This window comes from Dromaius novaehollandiae, chromosome 2 (genome assembly GCF_036370855.1).
Source record: "Dromaius novaehollandiae isolate bDroNov1 chromosome 2, bDroNov1.hap1, whole genome shotgun sequence".
Taxonomy (NCBI): Eukaryota; Metazoa; Chordata; class Aves; order Casuariiformes; family Dromaiidae; genus Dromaius; species Dromaius novaehollandiae.
The window spans coordinates 63,240,483-63,257,438 of record NC_088099.1 but is presented as its reverse complement, the minus strand read 5'-3'; the positions used below and the strand labels follow the sequence as shown (position 1 = coordinate 63,257,438).

The window sequence follows — 16,956 nt, the reverse complement described above, 5'->3', positions numbered from 1 at the left end:
GCAGCACAAGGACTGAGCTCTCCAGTCCTGTTATCCAGTTGAAGCATATGGTACTGATCAGAGGGAAAATGACGTTTACTCGGGTTTAAATCTGCTGTCATCTGTGAATCTAGTTGTCAGGTTACTGGGAGCACTAATGGTCCTTAATGGCTCTGAGCAGCCTCACTACCCCCCCCCCCCCCCCCCCCCATCCAACCTGTGGACTGGAGGTCCAGTTTCAGCTCAGGCCAGGGCACCCCATCCTGCCCTGAGCTATGTTGTAGGTGGGGCTAGGCCCAGGCCTTGTTCCTGAACTGATGTTTGGGTTTCCTGGATTGACCATGGACCTGACTTGTTACCTTGCCTTTCTGTGGCAACAGGCTGTGGCTACCTGCTGCTCCTTGCTCACCTTCCTGCCTGGAGCAGCCCCACTCTTGCTGCTCCCTGGCTCCAGTAATGAGAAAAAGCGTTTCTCGCTAACAGCCCTAGCTGGTTTTGTATGACCATATGACCAACCTTTTTTTAAGCTGGAAATTTCTCCTAGTGGCTTAAGCAGCACTAATTTTGTTTGCACCAAGACAATAAGTATAGTATCAGTGTGGCATGCAGCTGTAAAGAGGAGTTTAGGAGTGATCTTGCCAAGATAAGTTAATTGTGGCTTAAAAGATGGCTGTTTTGTGTATTATAAAAGCCTAAAGAGCAGACAGGATGGGGCTCGTGGATGTATGGGGGTGGTGGTGTTTGTTTGTTTGTTTTTCAAATAATCTGCAAAAAGCCCAGAGGCTTAAAATAAGAATGCAGAGAAAAAGGACTAGCATCTGCCAGTCTAAATTACTGAGTTTCACTTTAGGTCCCTACTTTGAGAGACATATGATTGGAATAGTCTGTTTGTCACATAGCACAAGTAATAGATGGTGGTTCATGTTCTGAAAGGTTGGTTGAAAAGAGACTGTCCACCCATCCCTGACGAACACCAGTTGCTCTCCACTTTCCAGTGTTCTGCCTGGAGTTCGTATGGTGCCGAGCTTCTCTTTTGGAACTGGGGGACTGATGCTGGGTGTCCTTGTCCCTGCTTTGTGACACCTGAGCTAGCAGATTCCTTAATTCCTCCTGCAGGCTATATCCATGCACTCTCTCTTGGTTAATACTCAGGTGTGAGAGGATGAAGATGAGCACTGAGGGAGGGAAGGTGCTGTACCCCTGTGCTAACTTCTCTGTTGGTCTGGCCAGCTGCATCATGAGCTCTTCATGTTCCCTCTGAACTTTGCTCACCTACCTGAGGGGCTTTTCCAGATCATCCTTGTTCCTGTGGCCTTCCTGAGTTGTGGCTTAAATGTATGCACCAAAGCTTTACATGCTTATGTTCTTGCACTGATATTTTCCCTTTTAGTAAGATAGGTTTTATTTTTTTCGCTATTCCTAGAGAGAAAAGCTCACCTCTCTACTGCAAGAGATTTATCAAAACCACTTGTATCTCTGTGCTACCTTCATTTTGCTAAGCTAGAAATGTTTTTTTATAGCCTTCTATTTATTTAATATGCTGAGTTTGCTGGCCTCATCTACTAGGTGTCTTTTCCCACTTGGATCTTGTGAATTTGAATTGATGATGCTAATTAGCTGACTGAGAAACTGGATAAAGGGAAGACAGTCACATGTAGTGCTGAAGTAGGCTGTCTTAGCAGGAAGAAGCTACTGAACAATGCCTTTGGAAATAATTTTACAAGAAATCTTATTGATTAATGTAACAAAAAGAGGTGTGCTAATGAAATTAGCTAATGATGTAAAGCTGGAAGACATTAGCACAGAAAATGTGCTACAGATGGAATTAGGTGACCATAAGTGCTTCAGAAGTGTTGAGAAAATGGGTGGAACTTAACAGTCTGAAGTACAAGACAATGGACTTTGGAGCTTATAATACCAAATTCTGCGAGTTCTCATCATTTGGAAATCAGAGGAGGACATCTAGCACTTAACACTGATCAGTCACAAGATTGACTTGTTACTGTGAATAAATACATCAAGGACTAAACACTGGGGGAGGGAGAAGAACTATTTTAAGTGGCAGACATTTTTGCAGAAAAGAAAATGAGTGGTAATTGACCTTAAATTTAGAATGAGGTGACTTGTAGAAATAGCAGGGGCAAACCCTGCTTGGGTTTAAGGTAGAATCTGACATCTCTATGAACAGTGGATACAATTTTCTGTGAAAATAGTTGACAAGCCTTTCTAACAGTTGTAAATACATAGCTGGTCCAGGTGTTCCCCTCTCCTATGTCAAATACAATTTTTAAAAAATGCTGTGGCTACGCTGATGTTAGCAACCATGTAGCTAGCTTGTCCTTATATAGCATCCACATAGCAAACTTTAAGATGATAATCTCTCTCTCTCTCTTCTGTAAGACCTCTGCTAAGCTTGCTGTTATTACTCATGTTGATAGATAGAGGTCGAGACATGGGTTTCTGTGCTGGAGGTTGACTGAAATGTGCAGGATCAGAAGGGTAAAGCAAGGACTCTTCGCTTGGTCTCCTCACCCTTGTCCTGGTGAGCAGTTCTGATGGAAAAACTGTTTTGCACAAAGACATTCTTGTGAAATCCACAGTTTGCATGATACGTGGTCATTCTAGGTGATCTTGTAGATATCTGATTATATACGTGTGATTTAATATAAATATAAAAACAAAGTATTACCTTATCTACACTACTTTGAAATCCCGTTGTCCAAACTACACCGTAATTGCTCTCTGCTTGCTTCTTTACTGTTACATAAGGACAATGAGTATCCAGAGAATTTTCACTGGTGAAGTTTGACCTTACTGCTATTTCCTAACTGTGGAAAGACTCTCTGGTTGTCTGGCCTTCTTGCTGAATACAGAAATCCTGAAATCTGAAGGAGAAGGAAGGTTGCTGAAACAGGAATGGTGAAGCAGTTATCAAAATCAAGCCATCACTAACTGAATTTACACATAGAATTAAATATTTCAGACACTTTCCTCTGTGTAGAAAAATGTGTTAATATTTGACATGAGTAAACCATTGCTTTCATTAAATAAAACTAGACAGGTATGTTGACAACTCTATAGATAATCTCCCAGCAATGCTGGGTGTTTTCAGCCTGGGCTCATAGGTGAGCATTTCCAACAGTGGCAACTGATAGTTGCTGTTTTGCTTAGTACGATGGCTGGAGCTAGGGTTAGTTTCTGAAAATCTTTGCTTTAATTTTTCTTCTGAAAAATAACAGAGAAGTGTTGACTGGTTTATTACGATCAAAGAGCTTGAAAACCTAGCTCAGATGTAGTTAACATTCAAAACAGAGGAGTCAAATAGAAAGAATATTTCATGATAGTTGAAGCCAGATTGAACTAAGGAGGCAGGAAGGGAGTGCTGGAGTTCATGTTCCCAGCCATTTATGGTCTTCCTTCACATCTCAAATGCTTGAGCTGGAGTGTTTCAGTATTGATAACTCCCTGCATTCAGTCAGGCTCACTAGTCATGAGATAGAGACTCAGCTCTCCAGTGGTCAGAATCAGCTTTACGGATGTGACAGGATCTGTAAAAGCACTTTCTCTACTAGTTAGCTTGCCAAAGAGGACTGAAGGACCGGGTTTTATTTAGAAGTGTAGTTATTTTTTAGAGAAAATTCAGACTAGTCAAGAGAATAGAAATGAATATAGTTTACACACTAGTCCTCCCCTGTCTAGTGTTCATGCGGGGGGTTTGCTTCTTTGCTTAGTTTTGGATTCACAGTGACTGAGTTACAACAAACTATGGGAAGTGTTTTGGTCACTTCTGAGGCCTTGGGTTCAGGCTCCCTCTTGTGACTTCCTTGCTAGCCCCCTGTACAGTTTCTCAGACTTTCTCTCCTTTGGACAGGTGTAGGAGCAACCTCCGCCCTTCTGAGGGCTCGATCTGGCCAAGACTGTATTCTTAAAGAAGTATACCTACACCAAGAATCTGCTCATATACTACCCGTCAAAGGGGGCTGTGGCCACGTAGAGACAAAAGATTGCTTAGTCATGCCTGCAGTCATTAGTAATTCAAAGCATCTGATAAAGAGGCTTCTCTTTCCCTATATTCATTTTCCACGCACATCTTCATATTGCTATTCCTTTTGTTTATCAAGTTCCAGGAACAAACACTTCCAAAAATCAAGCTAGGAATTTCCAAAATTGGAAGGCTTATGTATTGGCTTTGGACAGAGATGTTCTGTTTATATTGCTGAAGTGCCAGTTTTGCTTCTTTTTTGCAGCAGACTGAGTTGACTGTAATTTTTGGGACTCATTTCAAAGTAGTATGATTGCCACTGATGTATATTTAAATTGCAGTATTGCCCAGAAACATTCATCAAAAGAGTTGTTCCGGATGCAGTACAAATTGGAAGTTGTCTGCTGAGGGCAGAGAAGAGAATTTACAGAGGTTGGAATGTTGATCTAACTATTGATCTTCCAAAAACTAGTAGAAAATCCCTTGCTATTGCCATTAGATATTGGCTAAAATATGCCCACCATTTTGCACCAGACACTGTGTATTCATTACCTATTGCCAGAGCTTGGTCCTCAAGAAGTCCTTACATGTACATTATACCTGTCCTTTTTGATAAACTACCAATTTTGGCTGTCATATATTCATTTTTCTCCCCTTTTCCAAAATATATCTTAGAGCATAAAGGCCTTGAGGAGCATAGGATTGGAAAGGATCTCCTGGGTCTTCAAGTCCAGCTATCACTAGTAATCACCTAATAACCATAATCCTGCTCACAAAACAGATCAAAACTTCTCTTAAATCTAGGAAGTCTTTTAAGAGACTGCAACCTATAAAGAGAGAGAGGAAACATTTAGGAGATGAAAAGTAAGTTTAGGTTAAAGGCTGGTGTTGGAATAAGACCAAAATGGATATAAGCTATTCATTGATAAATTTGCTGTTTAAAAATTAAAAGATGACTGCTAATTAGTAGTTTTGGAAGAACCATACTCTTTTTCAGACTTCTTTGCTAGACTGAAAAAGCCAAGCTCTGTTTTGCCTTTTAAAATACATTCCCTGTTTCCCTAGTAACACTGTAATGACTCTTCTCAGTAGCTTCTTCCAGTGTATGTTAGCATTACTTGAATACAGGTGCCTTCATGCCTCTTATGCTGCCATAATATTCTTGTGGCAGAGAATTTGCTTGATGCGTTTGAGGACTGTGTTTGCCTTTTTCACAGTCATGCTGTATCCAGGGCTTACAGTCATCCTGGGAACAAGGGGTGCCCCAAGGTCTTTCTTTGCTCTTTGTTTCCAAGAGATTAGCTTTCAAGCGATAGCAGCAAAACCTTGCTGTGATTCCCAGACGTGTGCATGGCCTTGCTGTTTTCACTCCTGAACTTTAGCTTGGTTGTGTTATTGGAGTTTCCTCAAAGCCATCCAGTTTTATTCATAATATTCTCATTCTTCTTAGTATTGAGAGTAAATCCCAGCTTTGTGTTATCAGTAAATTTCATTTGTCCATTCTTTCTTTGTGCCAAGGTCATGAAAAAAAAATTGAATGGAATTGGTCCTTGAGGAACTACACTGTAGAGCTCCTTCCAATCTCATAGTTCACTTTTCAGTACAAGCCCACTCTGTTTCTTCCTGGCTTTACAGTTCTTGCACTAATCCCCATGCTCCCCACCTAAACTTATTTCCCATATGGTGTCATATCAAATACTTCAGTCCTTTAATTAGGATTTATTTTTATTCTAGTCCCACTCAGCAATTTTCAGTGTATCTTACTGGGGAACACATTATAAAATGCAGTCTTTGCTTTTTATTACTTTTGCCTCAGCAAAGATGGATTATCTGAAGGTTTACTTGCATTTTTAATGGCTACAGCTCAGGCAAAACCTGATAATATGTCTGCACTGTCTTAGTATTAATGCTGTTATTTAAACAGCTTTTTGGTTTATGGCCTTGAAATGTATAATGTCAGCCTACAAAGCAGATAATATACCATATAAAAAAAATAGCATTATTGTGACATCTAGGAGTATAAAGCTTGTCATGAGAAAATGCAAATACAAAGTGAAACTTATTCCAGCTTATGGGAAATTCAGGGAAAATATAAAAGGGAGAGATGATAAGTATCACACTGTTGAAGAGGTTGTATACTTTAGTCTTGAAAAGATTGTATAGGAAAAACTAGAATCTTTAAAAGTAGTTTTTCTTCATGTTATCTTTAGTAGAAGTCAGTTCACATGAGAAGGTAGGTAAAGGCAATTGAAACTTTTTGATAAAACTTATTTTTGAGGGGTAATACAGGTTTTAGCTAACCACAGTGCCTGCTTTATAAAAACCTCAGTTTCTTGTTAAAAACAGAAATACCTTTCAGATGAAATAATTCACTTTTAAAAAACACTTGTTTCCCTTCTCTTGGGGGTGTGAATATCTTCCTTGCTGAACTCTATTTCCTATGACATGCAACAGCCAAGGCTTTCTGTGATGCAAACCTCCATTTTCACGAGGAATCGAGGGACTGTCTCATAAATATGAAAAGTAGAGACACCCCAACTAGAGGTTCTCATACTTTTGAGCTCTGTGACATGCTATAGTGATATTTCCAATTTGAATTTTTTTTTTATACTTCCCTGGATATATCTGAATTTCCCTTGAAATGTACATTTTCCTTTTGAAGGAAAAAACTTTTTTTTTTTTTAATCCCACTTAACTATGATATTTCAAGCAGATTTGGGGACTGCGGTATCATGGAAATCTCTGAACCAACCATCAGGTGGTAAGAGAGTTGTGGAAATTACTAAAATTTGTTGCCAGTTGTTCCAATCTGGCATTATGTTAACACAGGAAATAATCTACTTTGCCATTTCACTTGCTATTTCACTTCTGTCTATATAATTTAAGATAGAAATAAGTTTAAGTTTGGATGTTGTAATATCTGCTCTGGTCTGTTATTTAGGAGTTCTGCCATTTAATCAATTTTCCTCTGACTTAGAACCACCTAAGACTGTTCAAGATGCTGTTCGAGAAGGCATATTTTAAATGCCAAGTGGTGAATGCTAAATATAAGGCAAATTGTTTAGACAAGGCATTGGCCTTCTCCACCTTAACTGGCTATATAGGTGACAGAGGAGGATACCAAGTCTGGCTCTGTCTCCTGTGCAACTCTGCTCCAGGGACAGGGAGATGCTGTCCAGCCCCCACATCCAATGCCACCTGAGTTGTTGTAGCTGCCCATGCCGCTGTGTGTGGCATTCTGATACAAGCAGGGCCCTGGCAAGTCTTCGGTTGTGTTGAGAAAGCCCAGGAGAAAGCTAGATATTTGTTACATTGCTTCTGAGTTGCACCTCATTTTTCTAGATACACTTGCACTTGAATTCACCTCCACACTGAGCCGTCTGCCCCCAAACAACTTTTGTCTTTGCATTGCTTCATAGAAATTGTTAAAGAGCCCATTGTGATTGCTGAATTTGCTTCTTGAGTCTATCTGCCATAAATCTTAGGCTCTGTTTTTGATGCATCCAAATTTGCACGTCACTTTGTAATATATGCTTTTATGCCTCAGTTAGAAGATAGTAAGAGCTAATTCAGAGAGTGGTGGCAAGGTTTTGAATTTGATTAAAATAATTATTTTAAATGGCAGCAATGAATATTGCTCTTGAGCAGACTCAGAGAATTAAAAAACTTCTGGTTGCTTCAATTGTAAAGCTTCATGTGCGAACATACTTTGTCCAATTCAAAGTTAAATCTTGCGTTCAGTGGGGTTATTTGAAGTTGCAAGAAATAATAATGTCTAGCCATGCAATGGCTAAGTAACCATGTCTGTCAAGCCTTTCGGTCCTTCTTGTAACCATCCAAAACAAAGACTTCTGTTGTAGTGAAGTTTGGCATTTGAGAACACTAACAAATGTTTAAGCCAAGTTCATATTGTTTGTAGTTGTCCTAATACAATGTTTTGTATGTTGGCTCCCAGTTTACATTTATAGGATTAAATTCTCCGGCTGTTACTGAGGTCTTATTAGATAAGACTTCTGCAGTCTTAAGCTAAAATGTTAACTTTACTGAAGTGGGTAGCAAAAAATCTCTCTGCCTTCAGGAAAGCATTTTTGTGTCAGTTAATTAGAGTAGAAACTTTCTTGTTTCCTACACTTTCTGTAGATTACATGATATTACACTACTGATCCTTGTGCTTTTTTATGCTGCTTTAGTAGAAGACTGCATATGTTCATTTTTAATGCCAAAGCATGCAGAAAGAATTAAACTTTTGGTTTAAAAAAAAACAATAGAGGGCGCTAGAGAGCTGGGAAAAACGTATTACTTAGTGTTCTGCTCAATTTGAGTTCCCTTGTCTCTTGTCTGAGAAAAGCAAAGCTAAGAACAACTAGTGGATCTCAGTTAACGCTTGGGGGAGCAAGGGGGGATTTTTTTATGCTGTTTTGTGAAGAATATGTTGGGGCAGTGTGCCAGCGACTAAATGTTAGATTCGAATTGCTTAAACTTTGTCTGCTATGGAAGAAATACTGTTTCTAGAGCAGGAGAATGACCTGGGACAAATCACTTAGGTGCAGACCCTCAGAGATGCTGAATTCGCTTGAGATTAGGTAGCTAAATAGCTTAAAGGATCTGGACTTAGGTCTCTCTGTCCTTCAATGCTTCATCAGGAAAATGAGAATCTTTGCATGGCCCAGCTAGATGGAATTTGTGGAGAATAAATGCATGAAAGATTCTGGTGCATTTGGTTTCTGTGCTAGATGCCTAAAATCTAAATTCTAGCCTTCACTTTATATGTATTTACCCAGGGACATCATTTTTTTCCATGTGCATGTCTTACTGAATAGTCGAGGAAGCAAGCTGTGCAAATGTGTGCAGGCTGGTGCCATAAATTTTTGGCTCTTCTTTCCCTAGGTGAGAGGACAGATGTGTTCAGCTCACAGAGTTAAATAATACAGGTTATGTCTCAAAGCTTGTGATGTCTTACGATGAGAAATTAGAAAAAACAATCAGCATCAGGTGAGCCGTCCCTCGACTGTAGTTCAGTAAAGGAATGCAGGAATTTCCTGCTCTCGATACCAAATAGTTGGTAAGTTCTTAATTTTCTTACATCTGCCAGATTTAAAGTCAGTCCCCTATGAGCTTCCTATGGCATATTGTCATGTCATATATACCTATGGAAGATGCCAAGCTGTAGCTCCAAGCAAGTAATTTATGCTACTATGCACGGATCAGATAGACTGTCAGAAATGGAAACCGTGGGACACTAAATGTAATCAGTCAAATGTCTTTAGTCTTTTTAACAAATGAAAGCTGATGAGAAGAGTTGTCTTACCTTATATATGCAAAAGTTAAATCACACTCGCATCTAACACATTTTAAGTGATGTCCAGTCATGTGTTGGTGCTCACTACAGTCTCAGCAAAATCTGGAAACAACTTTGATCTTTTTTTTTGCTCAAAAAAACCTGGCAATGTTTGTAGTTGCTACAGAAATCTCTTTTCTCTACAGAAATTATCTTTAATTTTGTATAATAACGTGGAAGAATTTGTACGCAGGCCTGAGACTTTTGAGAGGCTTAGAAATATTTGTTAATTTGTAGTGGCTAGCTCTCAGCTGCTGTAAGTCAGCTCAGTTCGTCTGAAATTGCTAGAGTTATGACAGTTTATCCTAGTTGAAAGATCCGACTCTGTAAAGCTTTGAGACATTGAGAAGAAGGAAGTGGTCTGCCCAGTGGTATGGGAGCCCTGTTTATAGTTCTTGTTTGTGACATTCCTTCTGGGAGCTGAAAATAAATCCAGATTCCAGTCATGGCATCTGAATTTCCAGCAGGCACAAGAGTTTCTGATGAAGACACAAACATCAGCATGCCGTTGGCATGAGTTTTTGTTTTTGTTTGGGGTTTCTGGCTTGGCTTCTACCCAGCCAATTGTAGTTATTTAATCTGAACTGTCTATTATCCTGTGTGGCTTCAGCACAAGATCAAACATTAACATGATGGAGGGCATTTGGTTCCCCTATAGCAAAATTAATCCTAGTGGCTGTTTTAGAAGACAGAAGGAAGCTGCAGAGCGCCTACATGTACTGCGGGAACCACTGGCCCAGGCCAGTGTGCTGAATGAGATAAAGCAGACTGCAGATTATCAAAGGCTTTTCTGGTGCTCTGAGGCGATGGAGCCAGGGCTTCCTTCCAGGAGCTGGGAATTTAGGTGAAGTGTTTGACGTTAGGACGTGGTACTGATCCATGCAAAGCCCGTCTTCCTGGAGACAGTTGAGAGAGACAGAGATTCAAGAGGGCATTTGAGACGGCAGCAATACATGCATTCAACAGAAATTGAATCAGGGAGTAAAAGAGGTGTGGAGCACACATGACAAGTGTTTTGTTTCATTCTAGGCTTAGGATGCATCTTTTTATTTTGTTGGTTTTGGGAGGCAACCCGTGTTGGGGAATTTTGGTTGTTTACCTCTAAAGAAGTAGAAATAATGAAGGCCATTAGAGCTCAATAAAACTCCACCACAGACTCATTTTGACTCCAAATGTTTCCAGAAATAATTCTCAGAATTTTATCTTTTTGGCCTGCTTCATGAAGTGCAGGCATTTGAGCTCAAGCCCCTCAAGGCAGGGGTGGTAGCATTGTCCAAAAGTTTGGCTGCAGCTTCAAGTACTCAAGTCAGCCAGAGGATATGATAGCAGTTAAGTGTCCTGGATCTGTAACTGATGCCATTAAAGGCAATTTCTCTATTGTTTTTGGAGTCTTAGAGAGCAAGAGTCATTACAGTGACCCTTTCCTGTCTGCCTTCAAGGCTCTCTGTCTCTGGGAGACAGACTTAGGGTTTTGACCTTACTCCATGTGTATCAAATCAGAGTGCCTTCAGGATGCTTTCTGTGAGTGAGCTTTCTTTCCGAGTCTTTGAACGTACCCTCTTGGTTGGCAGGTTTACAATCTGACTCTTCAGGCCTAAAGATTCAGCTAGCGAAAATCAGTGAGTTTCCGTGAGAGAAATTACGATTTGCAATCAGATGGGCCCTTAAATACTGCATCAGCACAGGAGATGGTGGGGCCCCTGAGAGGGGGCTCTGCAATGGAATGAACAATTAACTCCCTCAAGTACAGTATATGTTGCTACGGTGATGTGTTGCCAATATTTTAATAAGGGATGACCACAGAAATTTCCTCCTTTGTTCTGTGATGGGCTCCGAGTCTCAGGGGATGTATGAGTTTGTGGAGAGGAGAAAGGAGGCTGCAGAGATTTTATTCATTTAGGTTTTTCCTTTACACAAAATCACTTTCTCGCAACTAGACTACCTGGCAAATGAACTTCTGTTTGGTTAGATTGCTCTGGTGGCATGGAAATCCCATCCCATGCAGACTGGGCACCTTGCCTCATCACCGGTGCAGGTGTGAAGCAAAGAGAGACGATCCTTCCCCATGGACTTGCTGTATACGGGCTCAAACACCTGTACAATGTATACGTGGGCAATTTGAATCTGTAAGGCGTTGACCCCATGCTGTTGTCTAACTCAGCTCAAGCACATGCTTAGGAAACCCACTGATTTTAATGACAGAAACACTGCAGGTTAAGGATGAGTTTAATTGCTGGGCTGAATGTTTGGCTGAATGGGGTCCTAAAGTACTTCAGCGTGAAAGTTCCATATCATCTTTACCCAATTTTCCTCATTTCTGAAGTGTAGAACAGTGCAGGTATGTTCAGTGTTTTGAAGCACAGACATCCAAATTTGACTGAAGGAATATAACAAGATACCAATGTCACTCTTATAAAGAGAAGTAGTTTTCAGAAGAATAGTGGAAATACCAGAAAAAGTTATTTCACTTACTCAGGTGCAGGAGGATTGTTGCAATAATTCCAAAGGAGCAAGTCCTGTAGATCTACAAAGAAATCTATTCTGTTGGTGTCCTTCCCTAGTGTTATGGCAACGTGTCTATATTTATACTGTGAGCTCCCCCCAAAAATACTGTGACTTCTGAACATCTGGAAAATATCCTATATTTCATTTGTGCTATTGTAGTGATCCTGTCAGTAAAATGGTGTAGATGATTATTCACAACTTTTCTCATTATTAAATTAAATCACAGATCTCTGTCATACAGTGAGTTAAAATGAGGGGATGGATTTCCTTTTCCCACTGCTAATGGTTGTCACATTACAAGAAATACATACAGAAATGACAAGAGTCCTTTCAGGGAAGATTAGTGGGACTGGACTTTGACAGTGTTGCTAGATGGTCTTGTAATCTTTTCTTGGACAGACGATGGAAGGAAGTAGCTGTCAGAACCTAGGAGAAAAATAATTTTCTGATATGATAACTGGGTTATGCTAGCAAGACCAGGCCAGCAGAGGAGCTGCTTAAACTTGAATCGCTCATACCATTTAAGCTAGGAAAGTGAAGAGATAAGTTATACTTCTAGGAGAAACATTAATGGTGTAGTTTGGTGCTGCTGTGTTGTATTCTTTGCAGTCCAGTTGTCTTACACCCACCAAAGGGCTTGGTTTCTGATGAACTGTCCTCACTCTGGGAGAAACTCTGAGAGTTTCTTTATCGGATATCCATTTTGGCACTGCTTGCAGTAGCAGCATAGCTAATAGTAAGAAAAAAATCTCAGTGGAAAAACTAACAATAAATTTCATTTACTTTTAAGATCTGGCATCTCCTTCTTTTTAGTACCACCTCTCCCTGCTACCACCTGTTTCTGGAAACTAAAAAACCTGTTATCTAACTGCTTTATCCCCCAGCATCCCCTGGACAACTGCAGATGGGCAGGAGTGCTGCATCCTGTAACTCTCCATTGTCCTTCTCTGACCCAAGACTGAATTCTGTTTAGTGTGTTCATCAGTGTTTTAACAAATCGTTTCAGACACTAAAAAGAGCATGTTTGGTGCCAAATTATCACTGGATATGTTAGGAATCAAATCCTGGTGGGGGAAACTAGAGAGCATTTGTCTTGTGTCAGTGGGCATATCTCAGTGAGTAAGCTGTGCAGTTCCACATCGGCCCCGTCCTTTAAACTGACAAATATTCAGAAGAGAGAAAAGTATTCTATGACAAATGCCAGTAATGCACAATTTTAATCAGTGTATTTCCTCTCATTTAAAAAGTTCTCATATACTGGTATGCATCAAAGGTAGCACCACTTAAATACGGGCAATTTTCATATGGAACATTTATTATGCATGTTATGTGTAGGGCATGGCAGATAACATTTTGTAGTACACTGTATTTTATGGGCATTTACAGTGTGAATTTTAAATGCACACAGTATTGACAGTATTGACCTACTTCTGCTTCTAGAGAAGTGAGCGTTCAACTTTTCCTTAGCTCTTCAGGGCAGGAGAGCAGTGGTGAGTGCTTTGGGAAATCTCAGCCTTACTGCCTCCAGGAGGCAGACAGAACCTTAATTTTTAAAGGCTCATGTGAAAGGCTTCTGCGCACCTCAGCCAATGCATTGGCTTTAGGATAACAAAGAATCTTGACTCCACTCTGCCATCCAAAGCAACCTAGCTTAGTGATGGACTGTTTTCCCTCTGGTATACAGTGCTGGCGAATAATGACTTTTTAAGTAAAAAATGGTATTTTCTATTTTTGAAACTCTGCAGCAGATTGTTATGCAGCAGTTTGTAACATGGCCTCTTTCCAAGATATTTCAACTTCTGTACAAGAATGTGTTTCGCATTAAAGCATAATTTGAACAAAATGAGACGTGAACTTGGCTTTCTATGTGTCAAAGAAGTAATAGCTTTTCAAAGTAAGTATGTATGTGACTTATGAGAGTGCCAACAGGACCCACTAGGCTACCTACGTATAATGAATGGCAATCCTCATTCCAGAGAATTGACATTTTAGAAAGAAAGAGACAGAAGTAGGATACTAATACCGTTCTCCATTATAGGTAGATGTCTGAGACAGATGAACTGAACAGTTTGCCCAGCTTTGCACATGAGATTTGTGGGAGGGCTGCAAATTTGAATCCCAAGTTGGACAGGATGCCTTTTTATAAGGTAAATGGTAAATCAGTCCTGGATTAGGTGATTTTCTGTGTTCCATGAATTTGATCCAGTAGTCAAAATATGCTTCTAATCAATATTTCTTTTTCAGACAGTTGGACTGCTCAGCTCTGCTATATGAATGGGAAGTGCTTTGCTGTACAGAGTAAGTGAGAGTTTATTTGTCTGTAAGACTTGCCATCTTATGAATGGACAAAATGGGTAGATGAAATCTGATTTAATAGTTTTGGAAGAATGGGGTAAGGCAGAGCATTTCTTTGGTACGAGCCTTTCCTTTTCTATGCCATGTTTTTACCATTAACATTTTTGCTAACTGGAGGAGACAGATCAATCAAGAAATCACTCATCTCTTCTCTAGAACTGCCTGTACTGTTCCAAGTGCCTGAGTGCAGTCCCAAATAAATAATTGATGTTGGGGGAAAAAAAAAGAAAAGAAAGCTGCAATAAAATTTTTTCCCTCTTATCCGTTGACGGGCAAAATAGTCCTGCATCAAATCTGATCATTGTTGGCCCTGCAGAATTAAGCATAGCAGCTTTGCCTGTTGGATAAGGAGAGCTAAGATGCCCACAGGGGATGTTCACACAATTGCAACTGTCTGAAAAAGTTTCCTCAGCTGGAAATTACTGTCCGTCAGGTTCTTGGTAAGCCCAGTGGGAAGTACAAAGGTTTAGCTTAAGCCATTATTGAAGGGAGTTGTGTGAAGTCTGAAGGTTTCTCTGCCAAAATCTTTCTTGAATAGCAACTTTACCTTTCCCCCATCTCTGAGGAGTGAAGCCTCTTCAATATTAATGAAGTTAAAGAGTTGGGTAAGAAGAACATAAGTGTAATAAATACTGCCGCTTACTCTGTGTGGTCTCCTCACTCACCACCCACCATTTCACTATGGCTGGCTGAAATGTTATCTCTCAGAGAATATACTTTGTTATCACTTATAATGTCAGTTTTACCATATCAGTTCTTTCCGCAGTTAACCTGTCATGGTTTCAGAGGCTAGATTTATTTTTACTTTTGGTCTTCATTAGATTTCTCTGACATCTCTGCTCCCTTAAAAGCTTTAATGATAGCTTTTGTTTATTGTCTTTTCAACTATAGGGGCTAATCTGTTTTTGATGTCTTAATCTGAGCAAAGTGATGCACTTTGTGTAGGATGTTAAATGTTCAGTTATCTGGTGATGGGAGGGAGGGGAGGCATAACTAAGCTGATTATCTAGCGAAAGCATTTTGTGAACTGAAAACTATAATATCTGCATGCATCCTGAGTATAGCGTACCTCTGACACACTAAGCGATGGTTAAGAAATGAGGTATCTTAAGTATGCCGGGCAAATACCGAGGGAGTTCACTTTACTCATCTCAAATCCCTTAGATACGTGGGCTTCAGTTTGTACTGAGATTTTACAGCTTAAGGATTCTCATGGTGTTTAGTATCTCCCAGGAAGAAACTGGTAATTCACAGCATCAAGCAGCTAATAGTAGACATTGTTTTTGGTTTTTGTATTGAAATACAGAGATTGTAACAATTAAGTTAACTTTAGGATTTAGGGTTTTTCTGTTAGCTCTTTAAAGTTTTACCTACTTTTTCCTATCATGCATTTTATGTTTATCATTTTGTTTTGCCTTGGATATTACTAATTGGCTTAAAAATTAATTTTTGCCTATTGTCAATATTTTTGCTTTAAATTCTTCATGTGAAGGTTGATGTTTTTGTCAGGGAAAGAAATATGTTGTCTGGCCTGTTCTGGTCAGAACTATTTCCAGCAGTTTTAATCCGCTTACTGGAACATACAGAAACTGTTTGGTTCAATTGATGTGAAACGTAACGAACTAAAGTAAAATTCTGTGTTTGTTCATCTTGGAGACCTGCACAAAGTTATTGTATTTCTCTTGTTAATCTGATTTGTAGCAAATCCAGAAGGAACATGTCTGGTTTGGACTTTGTGGTCACTCGGGGAGCTGTAATAGATATTGCAGGGGCTGCCAGTGAGTATCTTGTCTGCAGCAGAGCTTGAGGCACCAGGGATGCTCCTGCAAACTGCTGCTGGAGCAATATCCTCCTTTCTGCTCAGAGCAGCTCTGAAACTTTTATGGCAGTAGGAAACACTGAGACTAATTTCTGCTCTTGAGCCTGACAATTTGACCTGTTCATTTTTAATCAAAATTCAATTGCCTTTCATAAGGACTGGGTGGAACTGTAGTGTATCTAAAACCTCAGTAGTCTCCCTACAATATTCCCTAACTGTCTGTAAGCTTCTTAGGTCATCTGCCATGTCTTCCCAGAAGATGGAAATGCTCTTCTTGAACATATGTGAAGTAGCTAAGTCCGTAAAAAAAAAAAAAAAAAAAACCTCTCACAGATGCTGTAGTACCTGTAAAACCTCTGAAATAAGTCTTTCTTTTGCGAAGTCCATTTTTCACTCCAGCCAATCTCATTCAAATCAGTAGATGGATTTTCAACCCTTCTCACTGGCACTCCACATCTGTCTTTAATTTTCTTTCTGGAAAGCAGAATTCAGTCCATTCTAGTTTTGTTAATGAGAAATTCCTTTCTCTGTTTATTGGGGTCTGCTTGTTTCTTTGAAGGTTGATGTTCCTGTGCAATTTTGAGCTATGTGACTGCATAGCCTAGTGCCTTCAGACAGTGCTGTGTTTTTTCCCAGGAAGTAATGTGTCCTTCCAACAGATTTCTTTGCAGCTTGCTAGTGTGTAACTGATATGTTTTGGTCTGGAGTGTGTTATACTATTTTTAAAGCTAATTTTTGTGAAAAACACTAGGTAAAAATGTAAGTTTAAACGTTTCTCTGATTTCCAGTCTGGTTTTACTTATTGTTTATATATTTGATTACAGTGCCACTTAACCTTTTTTGGTTTTTTTTCTTTTTGTTTTTTTTTTTTTTTTAAATCACTTGTTAAAGGTAGACTCTAAAAGCATAAGTCTGCTAAAAGCTGAAAGTGCCAAACTATTAATTGGCAGTTGATGACTGAAGTGTGAGCCAAGGGCG

The 16,956-nt window shown here is 39.7% G+C and overlaps 1 protein-coding gene across 13 annotated transcripts in view; it reads left to right on the top strand.

The window, feature by feature from the left end:
• HUS1 (HUS1 checkpoint clamp component) overlaps positions 1 to 16,956 on the top strand; it is a 47,404-nt gene that overhangs the window by 9,131 nt on the left and 21,317 nt on the right. For 4 of the 13 annotated variants that reach the window (XR_010387707.1, XR_010387705.1, XR_010387702.1 and 1 more), the window contains one exon: positions 14,049 to 14,102. Coding sequence is in view for 6 of the 13 variants with exons in the window: in XM_064506675.1 (XP_064362745.1) it covers positions 14,049 to 14,102 (54 nt within the window). In the remaining 7 variants the exon portion in view is untranslated. Of the gene's footprint in view, positions 1 to 13,842; positions 13,952 to 14,048; positions 14,103 to 15,860; positions 16,695 to 16,956 lie in introns of those variants that run through there. The other 9 variants (XR_010387708.1, XR_010387706.1, XR_010387703.1 and 6 more) reach the window with 7 other exon arrangements.